We start from the raw sequence: 23,261 nt of genomic DNA, 5'->3' as shown, positions 1-23,261 counted from the left end.
ATTAATTCAAAATTTACCTCATTTATTACGTGAGTTTCTAAACTGTTTTCAGCCAACAAAGACATCTAGGAAGTTTAATTAACAAATGGAGGATTGAAAATATTCAAGTAAACTTTTATCGGGGTAAAGGGATTATATTAGTGAGACTATCGGAAGATAACAATATCAATCAATAGATAACAATTATAAGTATTTTATTGATTTTATTTCGAGATTTTTAACATATATATTTCCATATATTTGAGACAGTTTAAATTTTCGGGAGTTTGGCATCTCAGGTTATGGGCCCAGTTTCTATTTAGGAAATTTTTTTTTTAATATTTCAAAAAGTATTAAAATAAAAATTGCAAAACGAAATAAAATTATAGGAAAAACAATATTAAAAAATAAATATTTATAAAATTATTTTTCCAGGGTTAGTTTATAATTCCAAAAGTATAAATAAGATGAAAAATATGAAAATATATTATGTAAGCAAACTATTCGTAACGTGATTGGTCAAATATATCATGAGCATGAAAATATATGCAAACTCTATATTCAGGCGCGCAAAAATTTGAATTCTAGCTAGAATTGTACTAGTAATTTTACTCATTATTATTTAATTATTACTATCCTAACCTCTCAACTAGTTCGGCTTCATTTCCTCCTTGAGGACGACCATGGCACTTCAACCATCGTCGTAACTGAACACAGTTTTGGGCTTCTACGGTAGGATGCACTAACGAAGCTCCGTCAATTAATTTTTCATTTAATTGCACTGATATTAAAGGTGATAATGCTTGTTGCCCAGCCATTTTTATAAAAAGTCCCCGATACTTTCATATTGCCGCGTTTTTAACATGGCGGACGCGCTTGCGCTGAGCATACTCTTAAAAGGCCTATTAGAATAACTCATGCAGCATGCAGCTACTATACCTCACTGATAAAATCGAGTGTGCGCGCGCAGCTTGTAACAAATGAATAACGCATATTGCACAAGTTGTAGGGATGGAAACATAAGCTGAAGGATCGATTCTCGATTCCGATTCTTTTTTCAGAAATTTCGATTCTCAGATTAGATTAATCAATTTCAAGAATCGATTCTTTTAAATAATCGATTCTGAGTAAAATTTTTTTTCAATTAAAATTTCATTAATTTTTTTAATTTTAAGAAATAAAACTAGCATAATAAGGTAAAAGGTACAATAAAATTCAAATTTAAAAAATATTATTACATTTTATTAAAAAAGTAACATTTGAAAACAATAAAGTTAGTATTTTACTCAAATAGTTAATTAAATATTATTATGATAACCACGAATTTGTAAGATAGATTTTAAGATAACCAACATATTCAAATGATTGGGTGATAATGTACTTCTGAGCTGATTTGCAATCAACCCTAAAGGTGCAATTTCATGCTGACGCTCGACGCTGGTTAAGAGCGTCAAATGTGGTCACGTGGTACAATTTTGACCATGGCGCCATTTTAAATTAACGCAACGTTAAATATTGGAGCGTCAAGCTTCGAAACGCTGAAAAAAAAACAATAAAATTTTTAAATTTTAAAAAGCTAAACAATGTTTAGCTTTGACGCTACATTAATTTAAGATGGAGTTCCAGCCGAAATTATACCACGTGACCTCATTTGACGCTCTAAGCCAGCGTCGAGCGTCACCATGAAATTGCACCTTGAGTGTGAAAATAAGCGTTCACACGGTGTTGATGTTGCAACCACACTTAAGTATTTTATAGCTACAGTCGACAAATAAGGGTAATCAGATTCGAGCGATTTCCAAGTTACAATCAGGTTAGGATTAGTTTTCCAGTCTACTGTAGATCGATTAATAAACTGCATAAGTTCGATAGGCAGACCGCCTGCTTCATCACTGTCAGCGACTTGAATGTTGTGTTGCACAGCGTCGTCTAAAAAATCCCACAGATCATTACTACCTGAAGATGGTTGATGATCTGTAAGATTATTTTCGCAGGTAATCACAAGAGTTTTCGATGACTTAATTTCTTTTTTCAAAATTTCACCTATACAGACAAGATTTCAATAACATATTAAAATCATATACAAATGAAAATAAAAATTTTCTCAAATATTTGAATTGAACGAAATCCGATTGAATGCGAACGCACAGAGAGCGCTAAATTTAAAATATTTTCATAATGAAATATAAAATTACTTTGGGCCATTTTTTATTTAATATATTGATGCTATAGTGTTATTACTCCGGCATTAAAATAAATTATAGACTCGATCACTAAGAATCGATTCTAGATCGATTCTGATAACTGGAAATCGAGTCTAAATAATCGAGTTTTTTGACCACAGAATCGATTCTCGGGTAGAATCGGAATCGATTTTACCATCCCTAACAAGTTGTCTCAATACAATACATAATAGTAGTACACGTGCCGCTGTTTAGTCACTTGCAAGTATTTGTAAACATTACACTAAGTTATCGTTTTTTCTACTAAATAATTGTTTTAGTGCGTTAATTTTAATAGTTCAAAAGTAAGTACTATCATAACATCAAAATATTATACATTTTTTTTTAAATAAATCTCATTTATAAGATCGTTAAAATTACAATAAGCTATCTTAATAAAAACTATATTTCAGAATATGGTGAAATAAATTTTTTTTTTATATTCAACTTGTTAATAAAAGTGCTTTTTATCATTTCTGTCTCTGCGGAAACTTTTTATTCTAATTAATTTTAAATTTAAATAAATTATTTCTAACAAGCACAATTTAATTAACCAAATTTAATAATAATTTTTAATCAAAAGTAGGAATTTAAATTACGCGCTTCGCGTGCCTTGATTTTTCAACCAATAAGGAATCGGAGGCCATATTTTTGCGATAATTCGATACTAATTTCACTTTACCCTTATTTTCAATTCATCTGTTTTAATACTTTAATTCTTAGTGGGAAATAAGAACTCAATCTCTTGTGGACTATTTTTTATTTCATCGCTAACATTCGTCAGTAATTCCTGACTTCTTCAGGGCTCTACTGTTACGTCCCGGTTTCCTCACGGGTTTGTAGGTAACCAGTAGAACAACTAAAGCTGGAGATAAAGATGTTACGACCTCCAGAGTCGTAAGTAGAGGTTCTCGAATTAACTCCGAAATAACTAACTTCGGTGAATTTAATTAACAAATTAATTTATTTAACTATTTAAAATACACTTGGAATTAATATGATTTGACAACTGCCGTGAAGTACGTAATGGTATTTCGTAACCGGAATTAATCGTCTCACGACGAGTATAAATTATGAAGAGACTTAAGTTCGTGACTTTAAGATCAAGCAAAGCCTTAGAAGAAGAGCCTTGAACTACCCGTGCACCCTGCTTATATCTCCTCGTCTAAGGGCCGCGCCCTAGGAGGAGTAGGGTTGCGTATCGGGCCCCGAATGTCCTGTTCTCCTGAGTTGATGCGCGTGGCATTTCCAAGGCCCACTCGGGTGACCCGCGCTGACTCAACTCCAAAGTCCAGGACACGCAAGCGTTCGTTATCGTTTGTTTATTTAGAACATTCCTTGAATATTCTCGAATATACCTTTGTACTCAACGCTAGTTGTCTTACAATGAGTCATATTTGTCTATCTAGATTTTCCATTAACATTCTTCGAGAGAAAATGTTAATGTAAACTTAAAAATATTCTGTTTACTCAGGTGTTGGCTGAGTATCACTTTTCTTATCATTTTCTATTTCTAATATTTAGTATTTAATATTTAACATTTGGAATTCTTTACTTATCATTTTACACTATTATTTATAAAATAGAATATTTATGAAATTATTATATAATTATTAGAGTTTTAAATTAGCGCGCGTCTTTGCTATAGAGACATCTGCGAATGCAGGTGGGGACGTAACACTACAATGAAAAATACATAACATTAAATTAACAATATTATAAAAACGTCAAATAATAAATACAATTCTTATATCTCAGTCAATACATAAACAATAATTAATTCCAATAAAATCTAACCTTTAAAATTATTAATTTCAACAAACATTTTTTCAAATACTAACCAAAATTTAAAATTACTCCACAATTGTCATCAATACAAATCTTAAAATGCCCCAACTGGCATCCAGAATACAATTTTGAAATGATAAATAAAAAATTGCTTTGCAAAAATCTCATTGTAAGCTTACATACACACATTACTCAACTTAGTTATGATAATAACCACTATAATATGTTTTAATATAGAAGAAGACATTATTATTTATTATTATCCGTCAATTATTATTTAATAAATATTCCAGGAATGTCTACCTCATCACCGTCAACTCTCACAAACATCCCCGCGATGCTCTCTACATTACCATCCATCAACTCTCCTCTCCCCGACGGCGACCCTCTTCTTTACCACGCGGCTCACCAAGGAAACTTGCCCCTAATTCTTGACCTCCTCACCCACCAAGCGGACATAAACGCCCAAGGATTCTCAGGTCCAGCTTTGCACGAGTCAATCCTCCAAGGCCACGACTCAATCACCTCTTACCTCCTCCAGGAGGGCGCTGACCTCAATCTTCAGTCACTAAACGTCCTCCAGGCTGGTTTCTCCCCCCTCAACACCGCGATCTTGTCTTCCAACACTTTCGCAACAGAACTTCTACTCAAAATGGACGCAAACTTACTCTCCAAGGACTCAGAACTCAACACTCCCCTCCACATTGCAGTCAAAGAAGAGAACTACGCCCTAACTGCCCTACTCTTATCTTCCGGAGCTTCTATGACCTCCATTAACTCAAACCAAGAGACGCCATTTTGTCTAGCAGTAGATTCTGGGAATTTAGAGCTTATAGAGCTGTTTATCAACAAAGGAGTCTTTAAATTCGCACCTAGATTGCTGAATGATTCGCTAATTCGCGCTATTGATACTGGAAACGTCTCCGTGCTTCAACTAATGCTCCTCAACGGCGCTGATGTCAATTTTGTGTCTTCTTACAAGTGCTATACTCCATTGCACCATGCAGTAGTTGCAAATAGCCTTCCAATTGTTGAATTCTTGCTCCAGAATGGCGCTGATGCTTCAGCTCGGACTGAAAGCAATTCACTTGCGATTTTCTTCGCTGCTCACCGGAAAAACGAGCCTATCTTGGATCTGCTGCTGGAGAAGCATGCAACAATTGGTACAGAGGGTGCTAAACTGTTGTACGAAGCTGTGATGGAGAATAGCGTGCTTCTGATCAAGAAAGTCTTATCCTATAAGAGCTACAATTTAAATGTTGATGGATTTGCGCCTGATTTGACCAACATGAGGCTTCTAGAAGCAGCCATTGTGCATAACAAGCATGACGGCGTCAGAGGATTGATATTCTCTGGAGCTGATGTTGACCTGACTGATTCCAGAGGTGTAACTTTCTGGGACCTGGCGTTTGAACAAAGGAACTTTGATTTCTTGAACACGGCTGAATTATAGCGGAGGCTTCTATCATTTTCGGTCAAGAAGAGCGTTGTACCTTTCTAGATTGGAGAGGATGATCCAGGTGATGGAAACGGAGAGACCCGGAGGTTGGAAGATTGATAGGCAGCTAAGGAATCATTTGATTAGAATGAAGTGCTGTGGATTCTTTGAACACAGTCGGTATGATGAGCTGACTAAATGTTATGGAACGAGGGAACGTCATAATATAGTGCAGGGTTGTCATTGGGAATTGAAGAAGATCAAGGGTGAAAGGCTGGAGGGAGTTTCTAGGTGGGAGCTGCTGGAAATGGATGACAGGAGGCTTGGGATCTGGAGTCGCAAAGTTAGGATTGATAGAATTGGGAGGTTTGATAAGTTTCGGTACTTTAGGGATTGGCTTGATGATTGCAGTCGAAGAGGGGAAAGAAGACGGAGGCTGATTGAGATGCTGCAAGAGTGTTATTGGGAGATATTGAAGATTGAGTTTGATTGCTTGGGAGGGGTTGTGGAGTTTTTGGATAATGATGATATTAGGAATTTGATTTTTGCTTGTAATGGTCAAGGGCAATGATGAAGTTAAAGTAGAGTTAAAAGGTAATTCATCTATATCATGTTTAGTTATCACGAGAATTTAAATTGCGTGAATATAGTTTGTCTATATTTTCAGGCTTATGATATATTTGACCAATCACGTTACGAATAAATTGGCTTCACATATATGTCATCTTAATTTTATACGGAGTAAGAAATCGATTTCTTAAAATTATTTTTAATGATTTTGTTGGAAGCAAAATATATTTTTTAATAATTAAAAAGATTTATTAAAATCAAATAAGTCACTTTTTTATATTAAATAAATATTTTTAATGATAACAAAGCCTTTTTTAATAGAAAAAAATATTTGTTACTGTTAAAGAATATTTCTTAATAGTTAAGAAATATTTATTAGAAAATCAGCCGGTAGATGGCTACTAGCCTGTCTATGTACCTCCATTATATCTGACAGGAAATATTTTTTTTTTTTCGTATAAAAAATTCACTACTTTTGGATTTAATTCTCATATAATTCTTACATTAATTAATATTACCTCTAGCCAGTGATCCACAGGATATTCAATTTTATTTTTACCTATTTCTAAAACCATTAAAAATTTATTTAATATCAAATGGTTTGTATGTTATTTTTCACCATAGTTTATTATTAAAAATTGTTTTTAATTACAAATTAAATTATTTAGAATGTTGATGTGTGTTTATAATAAAATAATTAATTTTATAATGGTGATTTTAATTATTGACATTATTTAGCTGTATAAATAAAATGTATCTTTAAATATGTCGGTCTATAAATTTATTAAATTTCAATAAATATATCTTCAATCTTAATATATATTTATTAACAATTAAAAATACTTGTTACATATTAAGAAATGATTTATTGATTAACAAAAATAGTTCTTTTAAAAATAATTTATTTATAAAAATACAAAACATGTTTCTTATATAAATCTGATTTAAAATTGTATGAATTTAATAAAAATTCAAGCGCAATTAGATGAACCACTTTTATTTTTGATTTCTTCCCTGCGGCTGCAAATTACTAACCAAATATACAGCATGATTCCTGAAAAAAATAATAAGGTCCGTAAATAATAAGAAACTTATTATATACGTGACTGAATAAAGTAGTCAGTACTTGTCTCGGATAGCTTAACTGGTAGAGCCCTTGGCGCGTAACCGAGAGATCTGGGTTCGATTCCCAGTCTGGGCTGTCTGATTATTTTTTCAATTACGGAAAAATTCCCACTGAGTAGGTCCCCCCTTTCCCCTATCCGTTCTTTCCCAACTCCCTTAAAAAATTTGCTTTAATATGGTCCGTAGGAATTATGCGCCGTATTATAAAAATTATTAATAATTTTTTATGTAATAAATAAAGTTAGTTCTATAATTACCACCACTAATATTGCCGGCGAAGAGTATAGACGAAAAACTTGCACTTGAAAATATAAAAGCGTAAATTGATAGGTACCAAGTAGCGACAAATGTTACAAGGATCAAAACTCCTTTGAGGATTATTATTGGCAGCATCATTAGAGGATTTTCCTGAAAAATTAAACTTATTTTTTTATAATCTTATAGAAAGACGAGGTTAGTTAATTATTTTCTATTTTTTTAATTAACCATTTGAGAGCCGAAGATCATTAGCAAAGTCAAAACAAGAGTTATCACAGATGAAATAATTAATCCTCCCATTCTCGTGTAGGCGGCAGCACACTCTGTTTTTCCAAGGCTTTTTCCTCTGGTGCAAGCTTCACGGTAGATTATAGGCGCTACTAGCAAAGTTCCAAGGCTGCCTAACTGGAAAAAAAATTTTTTTATTATTTAAATTAAACACACATTTTATTATTAAAAAAAAATACACTTATTAAAATTAAAATTAAATATATTAATTATTAAGATTATTATTTTTTAAACGGGAAGTTAAAAATTAGTAATTAGAAAAAATACACTTCTTTTTTTTTCCGAAAAATTAATAAATTCGAAAAATTACTTATTTTTTAAAAAATTTAGTAATTAAAAAAAAATATTGATAATTTTTTTAAAAATTTAGTAATTAAAAAAAAAATATTAATTTTTTTGAAAATTTTGTAATTAAATAAAAATATTATTAATTTTTTAAAAAATTTTAAAATTGAAAAAAATAAATTATTAATTTTTTTGAAAATTTTGTAATTTAAAAAAATATTATTAACAATTTTGAAAATTTCGTAATTAAATAAAAATATTATTAATTTTTTTTTAATTTTGTAATTAAAAAAAAATATTATTAATAATTTGGAAAATTTTGTTGATTATAAAAAAATATTATTAATAATTTTGAAAATTTTGTTGATTAAAAAAAATATTATTAATAATTTTGAATATTTTGTAATTAAATAAAAATATTATTAATTTTTTTGAAAATTTTGTAATTAAGGAAATATTATTAATTTTTAAAAAAATTTTTAAATTGAAAAAAATAAATTGTTAATTTTTTTGAAAATTTTTTAATTAATAAAATAAATTATTAATTTTTTTGAAAATTTTGTAATTAAAAAAAAATTTTATTAATAATTTTGAAAATTTTGTTGTTAAAAAAAAAAAAATATTATTAATTTTTTTTTACATTTTGTAGTTAAAAAAAAATTATTCCTAAATTTTCTTGTAATTAAAAATTAATATTTAAAGTTACAATTTCCAAAATAAACTTACAATCTCTAAAAAACCCAGCACAAGTACTCCGGATTTTAAATCACAACAAACACAAAAACTCTTTAGTATTTTAATCGCCATGTTAATTAAAGATATACAAAAAAATAAAAAAAAATAAAAAACGCAGAAATAGACGCGCTACCTGACAAACGTTCCGTAAACTAAAAACTGAAGGTTTAAATTTGATTAAATCTAGTTTCTCCTGCGCATTTGAGCGCACTTCAACTTTCAACCTTCCGAATGTCGTAAACATAAACCGTTAATCAAACCATAGATGTTTTTTTTATTTATTTTATTTCGTATGGGACCAGTACAGGTTTTAAATACTGGTAAACCCACCAGCGTGATCTCTTAGGTAAGTCTCTAGGGACGCAATATGATAATATATCCGTATAATTAACTATAGTAATTTTTATACTCATCCTTGTATGTAATAATTTTAAAACTTCTATTAAGAAAAAAAAATATTAATTTAATAAAATAATTATAATAATAATTTTTTAAAAAATGCAAAATTTATATTAAAAAAAAAATATTAATTTAATATAATAATTACAATAATAATTTTTTAAATAATGAAATAAAAAATGCAAAATTTATATTAATTTAATAAAATAATTACATTAATAATTTTTTAAATAATGAAATAAAAAATGTAAAATTTATATTATATTAAAAAAAAAATATTAATTTAATAAAATAATTACATTAATAATTTTTTAAATAATGAAATAAAAAATGTAAAATTTATATTATTGTGGGGGTCATATCTTCCACCCACTCCTTGATAATTTAATTATTATTATTATTTATAATTATTTATTATTATTATTATTACTAAATTGTTTATAATTATTTAATTATTATTATTTATAATTATTAATATTATTTCATTAGTATTATTATCTTTGTAATCTTTCGCTTTGACTCTCGCTTAACCTTTGTAGACCATTATAAAAGTATAATAAATAGTGCTCTCAAAACACTTGGTTTCGTAATAAGGAACACAAAAAACTTTACGAACGTACAAGCAATCAAAGTTCTATACGTATCTCTGGTTCGTCCGAAACTTGAATATGCCTCAGTAGTTTGGTCTCCATCATTCAGGAAAAGCATAAACGAGATTGAGAAGGTTCAACGGAGATTTTTAAAGTATCTGTGCTACAAAGTAAATGGTGAATACCCAACAGTTGGGACAGATTATACAGAACTGTGTGCAACCACGGGAATGCTGTCCTTGGAGGAGAGGAGAGTTATTGCTGCTTTTTTATTTGGCAAGGGACTCTTACGTAACTCTATAGACTGTCCTAAACTGCTGGAACAATTATCGATAAATGTCCCATCGAGGGCTCCTAGAACATACACACCATGTTACCTACCATTAGCGCGATCTAACTTTGAGCAATCAGCCCCTATTTACAGAATAGCGCAGATCTGTAATTTCTTTTTAAACAATGCTGAGTCTCTTGACCTCCTAGGATTTAACCAACCAATAACGACCAGTGCTTTAGCGTCAATTCTCTTGTCTATGAGACAATAGTATTTACTCATTTTTCTTTCCTGTGTATTTTTCTTTTTTTTTTTTTTGTTATTTATGTATTAATATTTTTATGTTAAAAAATATCTTAATGGCACCTCATACTGTTACACTGTATCGCTGTATATATTGTTAGAATGACCCTGTTAATGGCTAGTGCTGTTGGGTCTATGTATAAGAAATAAATAAATAAATAAATTATATTATTTAATTAGTATCATTTATGGAAGTGGCATGATGGCCGAGCGGACTAAGTCATTATCCCGTTAGTTCGTTCGTGCATCATGTCGTGAGGCGAGGGTTCGAGCCCCAACGGTTATTCGAATAGTTCCAACACCAACCGTCGGGGTTCGCTCCGGTAGCCAAACTGTACTGGCATGGGTTTTCTCTGTGGTTTCCCCATCGCCACTATTCCAACACCGATAGAAAGGGGTGAGGAATAGGGTGAATACAGTACAGAAAGCACAAGTCGGTCCACAGCCGCATTGAGAATAAAGTTATGTGCGAAATTATATGTTGATTATAAAAAGTGGAGAACATGTTGTTGATTATAAAAAGAGTGGAGAATATGTTGATAATAAAAGAGTTGAAAGATTGTGTTGATAATATAGAGCGGAGCATATATTGATAATAAAGAGTTGAAAAAGAGACTACATGCGGAGATGCTGAGACAATTAGCCTTGTAAACACCATAAATCGGTATACAAGTAAAACTCATAATAATAATAATAGTATCATTTATGTTTATTAATATTATTTCATTGTTATTATTATCATATAATTATTTAGTTAATTATTATTATTATTAATTAGTAATAGTTAATTAATATAGTTATTATTTAAGTTGTAGATTTTCTACAACGCTATTAAGGTATTTTGTTAGAAAAGTTTCAGTTGTGTCGCATCACCATAAATTATACCGGATTATAATTTACTTGGTGATGCCAAACAACTGATAGAGTCTCTTCTGCTACAAGAACATTTTGGAAAATTTTATTTTATTGTAATTGTATTGCAAGTAGTAAAATTCACATTTGCAGCTGGCGAGACCCTAATAAAATTTATTGTAATAAGATTAAAAATATGTAAAATTTGTTTGTAAGAAGCTTAAGGGTTTTTCCCAAATATTTCCTGTAGTAATCTATTTCTTTCGTTTTATAATTTATTCAAGTTATAACTATACTCTTTACAATATTCGGATGAAGTTAATTAAATCTCACAATAAATAATCAATCCCGTAGAATATAGTTATCAGAAAACAATACAATAGATAAAGTTCGTGTATAAATAATAATGTCAATATAGTACTTCGCGATTACAATAATACGATGCGTGAAATAAAGGAAAATAGGATGTGTCCTAGACCGTAGGTGTGTATATCTCAGTGGCTGAGGAAAATCTGCCTCATGCCCCTTGACTCTTGAGGGTGTTAGCCTTTGCTAACACTTAGCGTTGGTCTTGGGGTCCCGTGACGTCATGAGCCCCTTGAATGCCGGGGAAGGGATTTTATGGCCCAAAGAGTACGGTGGTTGACGCAAAATTTCCGAGAGTGGAAAAGTACTCCCACATTCCGTAAAATTATTCTCAATAACGTACCTTTTTCTAAAGAGCAATTAAGGGATTAAAAACTCTTGTTGCCTGGCCAGCGACCGGACCCAAGACCTCACTAATTGCTCTCTATACCTATACCTCTATTTCTCTTTCTCTCTCTCTCTCTCTCTCTCTCTATCTATCTATCTATCTATCTCTTTTAACTAAAATACTTCTACTTCTATAATTTGTATGTACCTTGAGAATCTATCCTGTACATGTACTTACTTATATCAATTTTCCATACTTACGTACAACTACCTACTCCTACCCTTAATATTTTTTCTATACTTCCATCGAGTACCCCCTATCTTTTAAGAAGTCGGAGACCGAGAAGGAGACTTTGAGAAATTGAGTTCGACCGAGTGACCCCTAAGCTTCATACCGCATTTTAGCAACCTCGTACACGCGTGTAAATTTAAGTTCTTTAAATAAAGTATTGTAAGAATATTTCCTTGCACTTCACTTAAATAATCAACGCCCTTACTTCCCAAATTATATTAAAAAAAAATATTAATTTAATAAAATAATTACAATAATAATTTTTTAAATAATGAAATAAAAAATGCAAAGTTTATATTAAAAAAAAATGGAGTTTAAAATGTGGATATTAAAATAATTAAGTTTGAATTTATATAAAAAATTGTTAAAGTTTAGTATTTTTTATCAAAAATTTAGCCTTCATTTTTTTTATTGGAATTTTTATTTTATTTAATTAATAAAACTATCTTAAATGCCCTTGCTTTTATAATATATGGGTTCTATCATTTTTGAACCTTACTATTACTAATAATAATAATAATAAAGATAGAAAGTTATTATTATTATTCTAAGCCGAATACTCCCGATCCAAATTCTTGAAGAATGACTAATTTTTAATTATTACTTCGTCATCATAATATTTTATCGGTATGAGGTCTCATACACTGATAGAAAATTTATGTTGACTCAAGAGATATTTTCTTGATCTAAGAATTTATTTTGGAAGACAAATGATTATTTTGCTTTAAGAATTTCTTGTCTTGATTTAGATTTTCTTGGCTTAAAGGCTATATTATCTTCAATCGATACATTTAAGTTATTTCAATCAAAATAACATTATCGTTTAAAAAACTTAAAATAATTTATCAAAGTATATTTCAAAAACTAAATAGTCTTTAATTGTTATACCGAAAATAACTCATTTCGTGGAAATAAGTAAATTAATGACAAAAAAAAAAAAGCTATTCTTAACACAAGTCGGTAACATCTTGAATCAATGTTATCGCCTATTTTGAACCAAGAGACAAAAATTCTTGAAAGACATATATCTATATCTAGTTTCAAAAGTTCAAGTTTTGAAGAAAAAAAGTTTCTTGAATCAAGATTGTTTTTCTATCAGTGTACCATCAGAGAAAATTTAGGTGAAATTCACAATTAAAATTCGTTTATACACAATTATTGTTAGAGAAAGATGTAATTTTTACTCAGTGTAACTTTTTCAGTCACTGAAAAAATAATTCAGGCAGCCCAGACCAGGACTCGAACCTGGATCTTTTGGTTACGCGCCAAATGCTCTACCAGTTAAGCTATCTGAAACACTGTCCGTAGCTACCTTCCAGTTAACTATTAAGTTCCACGAATTTTAATTGTGAATTTCACCTAAATTTTCTCTGATGGTATGAGACCTAATACCGATAAAATATTATAGTGAAGAAGTAATAATCAAAAATTAGTCATTCTTTAAGAATTTGGATCGGGAGAATTCGGCTTAGAATAATAATAATAACTATCTATCTTTATCAATAAATACCGATCTTCGAGTCAAATATATATATTAAATACCTTTAAATAATAATAATAATAATATGAGTTACATCACTTGGGTGTGACTCATCAGAATGACTTAGAAAAATAGTATTATCATAAATTTTAACAATAAAAACAAATTTCAATTATTATTATTATTATTATTATTATGATTAGTTAAAAATTTTCAAACCTTTAAATAATAATAATAATAATAATAATAATAATAATAATAATAAAAAATTTATTATTATTATTATTATTATTATTATTAAATTTTTTTTAAGTGATTAAAATATTATATTGAAATAAAATAATAAAATAAATAAACTTAATTTTTTTTTATAAACACCTATAGATTTTATTTGTTAAATATACATAATAAATTTACATTGAGGTAGAATTTACTTTAGTACTTATCTAAAATTATTTTTTCAATAACATAAAATCGGAAAAATTATATTTGGAAAAAACAGAAAAAAATCAGTTTAAAGTATAGAAAACAAATAAAAAATGCTTAACTCTTTAATTATATAAATCATAAATAAAAAAAGGTGCACTAGCATTACCCCTATAAAAAAAGGTATTTATCTCGTGAATGTTTTTAGGACGGGTAGTAGATGTGCGCGTACAAGCATTAACAAACTAATGTGTAAAATATTTTTCGTTGATATATCGATAAAGTTTTGTACTGAATTGAATAATTAGGTAACTTAGATACTGTATAGAAAATACTGACAGAAAAATTACTTATAAAATTTTATAGATTGAAAATTGGATATGTTAAGACTGATTTAAAGGTATAAATTGAACATTATAATTATTGAATAAATATTTAAGCGCAATCTCTTGATGAAAAATTAGCTTCCTTGATTTCTTCGCTGCGGCTGTAGATAACCAGCCAAAAGTATATGGTAAGCGCTAAAAAAAAATATATTAATATAATATTTTTATTTTCTATTAAAAATTTAATGAATATTTTTGAGTTTAAATATTTTTAGTAAAAATTTTACCTATCACTGCATGTCCGATAACCAATACTAAGAATCCCATTCCAATGGATACTGAAAAGAAGATAATAATCAAGTACCATACCAATATCACTAAAAGGAATATTGAAATAGCTTCTAATATAAGGATCGGCAGCAAAAATCGATGGCTGTTCTGTAAAAAATAAAAAAAAAATTGTATTTTTTATAAATATACATCGTTAAAAATTTTATTAATTAATAAATAGCATTAATACTTCATTATAAAAATTTATATAATTTTTAATACAGTAGAACCTCTATAACTCGAACTCCAAGGGAGAGGCAAAAAAATTCGAGTTATAGAGGATTTCGACTTAGGCAGATTTTGATTCGACATAAAGAGGTAGAGATTCATTTTTATTAAAATTTTTGAAATTTTTATAAAATTTCTAAAAAATTCTTTAGTTAAAATTTTTTTTTCCCAATAATTATTTTTTAACTATTAAGGTAGTTCTTTCCCAACCTATAGTTTATGCTACTGCTGTCTCTTTCATTCGCTAGTGTCGCCTCTTACGGGCTATCGCTCACTTACTTCCACGTATGACTTTATTTGTTTACTTTACTAGTTTATCAATGATTTCTCAATAACTATGTGGTAGGGAATTTCAGAATTTTGTAGGGTAATTATACATGTATTAATCTAAGTAATATTAGTTTTTCGTGAAATTCTTAAAATTTTTTCAATACAAAAATAATAAAACTTTGCGGTTTTCTCTCTCTTTTCCCGTACCGTCTGTGTAAAATAGTATATTACACACCTAGGGAAGTAAAGTAAGAAATGTCTCAGATCACATGTAATTGTTGGCCGAGGCGAAGCCGAGGTCAACAAACATGTGATCTGAGGCTTTCTTATTTACTTCCCGTGGAGTGTATATTATTTTTTTTGCCCTCCGGGCGGAAAATGGCAACTTTCGTCCCGCTGCGCTAAACTAAGTTGCCGCTTTCCGCCTTCGTCGGACAAAAAAATAGTATACACTCCTCGGGAAGTAAATAAGAAAGCCTCAGATCACATGTTTGTTGACCTCGGCTTCGCCTCGGCCAACAATTACATGTAATCTGAGACATTTCTTACTTTACTTCCCTAGGTGTGTAATATACTATTTTGTCCGACGAAGGCGGAAAGCGGCAACTTAGTTTAGCGCAGCGGGACGAAAGTTGTCACTTTCCGCCCGGAGGGCAAAAAATGTCATTTTCAATTGCAATTAGGGGGCGTCCATAAATTACGTGAGGCATTTTTGAGAATTTTTAAACCCCCCTTCCCCCCTTGATGAGATTTCGTAAGATTTTCCTCAACTCCCTCCCCCCTCCCCTAATCTCACGCGAGATTATTCAAAATTTATGTTTTGGCTGTAAACGGGTTAGATTATTGAGAAAAAAAGTGCCATTCGGCTACACCCGACATGGATAGGTAGATTTCTTGTTTGAATATTGAAAAAAACACGTTATTAAAAGGCCGTAATGTCCTAAAATTTATTTTTTATTATATTTTTGCAAATAACGATATGAGACTGACTACAGCAAATAGATATTTAAAGAAATCTACCTAAAAAATATGATTTTTTACATATAAAAGTCATTTGATGATAAAAGCTAAAATTTAATTTATTATTGATTTTTTTTGAATTTTCTCAACTACGAAATAAATTGAAAAAAGTATTAAAAGTCGACGAACAATAGTTTAAATTGAAGATAATTAAACATATTATGACAAAATTGTATTGAAATTACGACATGAGACCGGCTACCACCGATAGATTTCTAAAGAAATCTATACACGGTGAGAAATTTTTGTAGAAATTTACTATGCATACATACACTGATAGAAGGATTTGTTTATAGTTAAAAAATATATGTTAATATTTAAAAAATCATTTACTAGAGGCCAATTTTTAGTTCTTAATAAATATTTCTTAGTATTTAAAAAGATTTATTAATATTTAATAAATGAATATCAAATTTATTAAATACAAACAAATCATTTTAAATACTAAGAAATATTTGTTTAATATTAAAAAGTGGTCTCTAATAAATGATTTGTTAACCATTAACAAATATTATTTATAAAGCCTTATTATATAAAAATAAATATTTGTTTCCACCGAATAATATTTAGTAGTACACGGTGAGAAATTTCTGTAGAAATTTACTATGCATACATAATAAGACTGAACCTTAATGACTCAATTCAAAATATTACCATAAAAATTTAAGAATATCATATTGTACCAATCAATATTTACTAGGGACCATAGTAAATTTCACCATGCAACTGTTACATAAACATATATAAAAAATTTTCGTAAACTGACAGAACAAAAACTGTTAGTGTGCTTAAAACTTTTCATTATAGTTCCATAGTAAAATTTCTGTTGCTCAGTCGACAATAAAAATTTATAAAAAAGTTTCACATTTAGTCACGTGTACTCGGTTTAAATTTAAAATTGTGACTATGAAATTTTCAAATGTCCCATAGTAAACGTATGCGCGTCAGTCGCGACGCGCGCTCTTTCATTTTTTCGTGCTGCTTTGTTTTGTCAACATAAGTCTACAGACGCTATCAGTAGTGGTTAACGGTGTTATGAAAATTGCAATAAACATTAAGTTTTAAATAAATATTAGTTTATAAATCCATCAACACATGAATAGTTAATGAAAATTTGTAAGATTCATAAATAATAAAATATTTAATAATTTACCGTGAAAAATTTAAATGAAAACAAACATTTGATGGTTACACTGCAACCGACACTTCTAATAATAATAAAAAATAATTTAAAAGTTATATATTGTGTTTATAATTATTCATAATAAAATTAACTGCCGAAATAAATCCTACGTTCATTGTTAAAAATGAAAAAAAAACTATATTTTAAAAAAATATTTTTAAAAATTATTGCAAACAAAAAAAATCTTGTTTGGTTTGATATTTTTTTTGATTGCTAAAAACATTTTTTACTCTAAAATTTTTTATTTTTTACAAACGTTTTCTTATTTTTTTTGCTATAGTACATTCGGAAATTTAAATTATTGCATATTTCATTTCACTATGGTACATTTCAATTTCTACCATTTACTATGTCTGATTTCATTTGTTTCGGAAATTACTATGGGCCATTGTAAAATTTTATTCTGAGTCAATAAGGTTCACTAGAAATATGCACCATTGTAATATCTTAAATCCATGCAGAATAAAAAATAATGGAAATTTCTCACCGTGTACCTAAAAAATTAGTGAATCCTATCGATCAATAATCAAATTAAACAATCGAGCCCTACTTTTTCTTCTCTGCAGGGTTCAGACGAATACGACAAACACTATTGTGTCAAATTTGGCCATAGTTTATTATAGAAATACTTTTTCACGCAATTTTATACTGTTTTCTGCTAGAGAAAAAATTACGTGATATTTGTTAAGATCCCCCCCCTTCCCCCTAAGTGAGATTTGGTAAGATTTAGCATGATCCACTCCCCCCCTAGAACACCTCACGTAATTAATGGACGCCCCCTTATTTTCGGTTAGACGTGGTAAATCGTCTCTAAATTTTAAAAACGTGTGTATTATGTATTTAAATACTTCTATATACGGAGTTAGGGAGATTTCTTGAATTTTTGCTTTTTGGGCCTAACTACCTTAATAAAAATTTCTAGAAAAACTATTTAATTAAAATTTCTAAAAAATTCTTTAATTAAAATTTTTTTTTGTCAATAATTATTTTCTAACTATTCATAAAAATTTTTAGAAAAATTCTTTAATTAAAATTTTTATAAAATTTCTAAAAATTTCCCTAACTAATTTTTTTATAAAATTTCTGAAAAATTCTTTAATTAAAATTTTTTTTTCTTTCCGATAATTATTTTTTAATTATTAATAAAAATTTCTAAAAAACTATTTAATTAAAATTTTTATAAAATTTCTAAAAAATTCTTTAATTAAAATTTTTTTTTGTCAATAATTATTTTTTAACTATTGATAAAAATTTCTAGAAAAACTATTTAATTAAAATTTTTATAAAATTATTTAATTAAAATTTTTATAAAATTTCCCTAACTAATTTTTTTATAAAAATTCTTTAATTAAAATTTTTTTTTTGTCAATAATTATTTTTTAACTATTCATAAAAATTTTTAGAAAAATTCTTTATTAAAAATTTGAATAAAATTTCTAAAAAATTCTTTAATTAAAATTTTAATAAAATTTCTAAAAAATTCTTCAATTAAAATTTTTCTTTCAAAGAATTATTTTTTAACTTTAATTTAAAAAAAATACCTTTTGCGATCCATAAATCATAAGAACCGTTAAAATAAGAAAAATAACAGAAGAAGCAATTGATCCTCCCAATATTGAAGAAGCAACCGCGCAATTTTCATTGTTTGCCGTGGTTTTTCCATCGCTGCACGCACTGCTGTACTCTAACGGCGCTTTTATTAGATTTACAACGCTTCCAATCTAAATTAATTACCAATTATATCATTCAAATTTAATAATAATTCACTAATTAAATATTAATCTAAAACTTACAATTCCTAAAATACCAATTATAAGCACTCCGGTCTTCAAATCGAAGCAACAACAGCCCCCAAGTTTCTTAATTCCCATTTTGTGTTCAAATAAAATTTTTCTTTCTATAGAAACTAACTGACAAAGTGCGTCGTGGAATGAAAACTGACGCTCGGAACATTTAAATAAAAGCTAGGGATCTCTTATTCGTTTAGTTTCTATGCGCATGATCAAAGATTCTTCAACGCTTGTTGGATATAAATGTACAACGAACCTAATATTTGGATAATATTTACTTGCTTTATGTGTCATTTTATTTGCTTTGTGATTAAATTAATATGTAATTTATTAATCGGAATTTTGGGAAGTTGAATTATTTATTTATTTATAAATAATTGAGGACATGCACCCCGGAAATAAAATTAATTTCAAAAAAATAATTGACGGAATTTTTTTAAGGGAGTATTCTACTGTAGAATTTTGAAAAAATCGAAAATTTTTTTTTTTTTTTCATATTTTCAAAGTTTAGATATTCAAAAATATGTCATTAAAAGAATTTTTCAAAATTCCTATTATTTCATGAGTTATAGCCGTTTTAGTGACGTGGCATCGGTTCCGGTCCGACCGCTACAAGTTAACAAAAGACGGTAGGCGTTCCCGAAAAGATCCTTCTCTAAATGACTAAGTTTTAGAAGTAATAAAACCAATTTATGAAAGTTTATCAGCTGCAGTCGACGCTCTCTGTATTGGACCTCTTTGTATTTGACCACATTCTTCCTCTGTATTTGACGATTTTACACAGCTCTTATGGACAAGGACGAGTCAAATACAGAGAGCGTTGACTGTAATTTGGACTTTTGCTCCGAAGCACATTCACGCTGGACCGAAGACAATTGAAATTGCCACTTTCTTCGCAGTTATAATACTCCCTTAAGATAAAAAATTAAAATTTAATTTTCTAGATAAATTTCCGGGAAGAAATTTATATCTTTTTTTTTTTTTATAAAATTAATGTGTACCTGTAATTCAATTCTACGAAAATATGTAATAAAAATTAAACCAACATTTTTTTTTATTAGTTTATTGCTTCTTTAAGAGTATAGAGTCTCATAGCAAGGGAATAATCACAAGTATCAACATAATTAATAGTATTATGATAAGTAAAATCAAGTATCACATACAATCAATGTTTCAAAATTTATTTAACAATATAGATTAACAATAAAAGCTTTATTATTAACAATTTAATATACTAGAAAATCGAACGCGCTTTGCGCGCTTCTGTCAAAATATTTATTATCGACAATTTAATTAATCAATATTTTTACAAATTTTACTCATTGATATTTAACCGTTGCCATGGTAACCGTTGCTATGATAATTATTGTCAAAAAAGGTCACCATAGCAACGAAAAGCGACAACAATGAAAACGTCACATCAACTTTTTAATAAAAGTTATGATTATTTTCATAGAAAAAATTCACCATAGCAACGGTTACTATGGCAACAGTTACCATAGCAACGGTTACCATAGTAACTGTTACCACAGTAACGGTTACCATGGCAACGAAAATCGACAACAATGAAAACGTCACATCAACTTTTTAATAAAAGTTATGATTATTTTCATGGAAAAAATTCACCATAGCAACGGTTACTATGGCAACAGTTACCATAGCAACGGTTACCATAGTAACGGTTACCATGGCAAGGAAAGGCGACAACAATGAAAACGTCACATCAACTTTTTACTAAAGGATTTATAATTTAGAAGCTTGAACTTATTCGAATAAAATAAATGCTCTGGTTAATTTAATTTTGAAAAAATTTTTTAAATTATAAGTATGGCATTCCATAGTGACTGGTGGGATATTTGATTCTAGAATTCCATTAATCATATATAATTATGTGACTGTAACTTATACTATACACGGAGAGGAAAATATGGAAGTCATTCCTATAATTTTAATGAAATGTTTTCCTATACCATTTTAGGAACGATTACTTAAATTATGGGAATTGTACCCATAATTTTTGGTAAATGTTACTATAATTATGGGAATGGTTCCTATAATTATAGGAACGATACCTATAATTATAACTGTAATATCGACATGATTCCCATAAGATATAGGAATGCTTCCCATAATATATAGGAATAGTTTCTATAATATTATAGGAAGCATTCCTATAATATTATGGGAACTATTTTCCCATAATATTATAGTGATGATGTCTAATAATATTGAGATATTTATCATTACAATTCAAGTTATTTGTGACTTCGATCCGAACAAAAACAGTTTCACTGTAAAAAAATCACGCCAAGTCCACGTTCATAAGACTATTAAGAAAAAAAAATTTTATTTCTTTACAAAAAGATATAAAATAAAAAATTAAAAAATCCAAGTGACCGATATGGTTGTATATGATTTTCGGAAATTAAAAAAAATTTTGTTGTAAATTTAAAAATTAAAAGAAACAATTTTGGAACGTATTTAGTGTGCGTGGTTACGAAAAATTTTACTTTTCATGAAATTCCTAAAATCTATCTACTAGGACTTTTAAAAAAAATTAAAGTACACAATCATGCACACCAAGTACGTTCCAAAATTGTTTCTTTTAATTTTTAAATTTACAACAAAATTTTTTTTAATTTCCGAAAATCATATACAACCATATCGGTTACTTGGATTTTTTAATTTTTTATTTTATATCTTTTTGTAAAGAAATAAAATTTTTTTTTCTTAATAGTCTTATGAACGTGGGCTTGGCGTGATTTTTTTACAGTGAAACTGTTTTTGCTCGGATTTCAGTATTTTTTGTAATTATAATAAAAATTGACAATTTTAATTTAATACATTTCCGGTGGCAAACTATCCCCTTTAAGCTATAGTTCATGTAAAAGTTATTCTTGCGCCGCCTGGCGTGTGTAATTGCAAGCTGTCAAATATCTTTTTTTCACTTTAGTTTCCCATCTATTATAAGATTAGCATGCATCTTTATATTATTTAGTCTCTGGCCGTCCGCTTTTTACATAAGAAAAAAGTTAAAATCTAAAAATCTGGGTCGCTATAGTTTGTGCTGATTATTTTTAATAATTTTAAATAGAAGTTATAAAGATAATTGATAATAATCAAGTAATACGCGTAATAAAAAGCATGAACTACTATTATAAAATATCATATAAAAAAAAAATCAAAATAAATTTGAAAAAAAATTTGTAACCTCAAAAAACCGTTCTGCTTACGGTATATACATACTCGGTAGTCTGGCTTGAGAACGGAACTTGGCGCCAGACTCTACCCTCGCGGTTTTTAAAATACCGTAAATTTTTGGTATTAATGCGTTTACTGTAAATTTACCGTTATAATTCTGAAATAATACGGTATTTCTGTGGTCATTTTGGCCAGTTTTTTTACTATAGTTGTGTAGCATTTCTACCGTACTTTTGCTGCAAAGTTCAGAAATAATACTATAAAATTACTGTAAAACTCTAGAACTTTTACCGTAAAAAATCTATGTATTAACTATAATATAACTATAATTTTAAAGTAATAAAATCGTATTTCTACGGTAAAAATACCAAAGATATACTATAATTTTGCCGCGTTTATACTGATATAATTAAAGATATAATGCTTTCTACCGTAAGATGGACGGCTGTGTTTATTACTCGGTGAGTCTTATTAGGTGACTGAGTAATTAAGTATGGATAGTGTCTCTGATAGTTCAACTGGTAGAGCCTTCGGCGCGTAACTAAATGATCTGAGTTCGAATCCCGGTCTAGACTAAAAAAAATTATTAATAATAATAACAATTGAGAAATTAGTTTATCAACCTCTTAAAAATAATTCACGATAATTTATAATATTATAAAAAAAAATTTCAAGCTATTGAATAATAGTAGTAAAGCAGCATATTTTTGGTATTTTGCCGGTAATAGAAAGTAGGGATCTTCTTTTCCGGTTTTTTGCTGCAATAATGCCGCAGATATACAGTAAATATGCGGTATATTTACGGTTTAAATGCTGTAATTATACCGTAAGTTTTCTATTGTATTGCCATAAATATTCTGAATTTATTTCGTAATTTTTTCATAATAATTCGACAAAAAAACTGGCTAAAATAACTGAA

The 23,261-nt window shown here is 28.7% G+C and overlaps 3 protein-coding genes across 3 annotated transcripts; 1 reads left to right on the top strand and 2 right to left on the bottom strand.

Moving 5' to 3' along the window:
- Positions 1–1,503: 1,503 nt before the first annotated feature.
- On the top strand, positions 1,504–6,210 carry LOC123270715 (putative ankyrin repeat protein RF_0381). Its single transcript, XM_044736871.1, has 2 exons — positions 1,504–2,506; positions 4,283–6,210. Exon 2 carries the CDS (start codon positions 4,285–4,287, stop codon positions 5,440–5,442), a length of 1,158 nt encoding a protein of 385 aa, XP_044592806.1. The 5' UTR covers positions 1,504–2,506; positions 4,283–4,284; the 3' UTR covers positions 5,443–6,210.
- Positions 6,211–6,891: 681 nt separating this feature from the next.
- LOC123270761 lies at positions 6,892–8,961 on the bottom strand. The gene is made up of 4 exons (XM_044736909.1): positions 8,680–8,961; positions 7,609–7,785; positions 7,380–7,530; positions 6,892–7,051 (listed from the first exon to the last, which is right to left on the bottom strand). Exons 1-4 carry the CDS (start codon positions 8,758–8,760, stop codon positions 6,969–6,971), a joined length of 492 nt encoding a protein of 163 aa, XP_044592844.1. The 5' UTR covers positions 8,761–8,961; the 3' UTR covers positions 6,892–6,968.
- Positions 8,962–13,966: 5,005 nt separating this feature from the next.
- Positions 13,967–19,304, bottom strand: LOC123270379. Its single transcript, XM_044736396.1, has 4 exons — positions 19,145–19,304; positions 18,893–19,072; positions 14,608–14,758; positions 13,967–14,515 (listed from the first exon to the last, which is right to left on the bottom strand). The coding sequence occupies exons 1-4, from the start codon at positions 19,220–19,222 to the stop codon at positions 14,430–14,432; spliced, it is 495 nt and encodes a 164-aa protein (XP_044592331.1). The 5' UTR covers positions 19,223–19,304; the 3' UTR covers positions 13,967–14,429.
- Between the last annotated feature and the right edge of the window lie 3,957 nt (positions 19,305–23,261).

This window comes from Cotesia glomerata, linkage group LG8, assembly GCF_020080835.1.
Source record: "Cotesia glomerata isolate CgM1 linkage group LG8, MPM_Cglom_v2.3, whole genome shotgun sequence".
NCBI classification, from domain to species: Eukaryota; Metazoa; Arthropoda; class Insecta; order Hymenoptera; family Braconidae; genus Cotesia; species Cotesia glomerata.
Note: the sequence above shows the minus strand (reverse complement) of the source record. Positions and strands in the feature narration are given on the sequence as shown.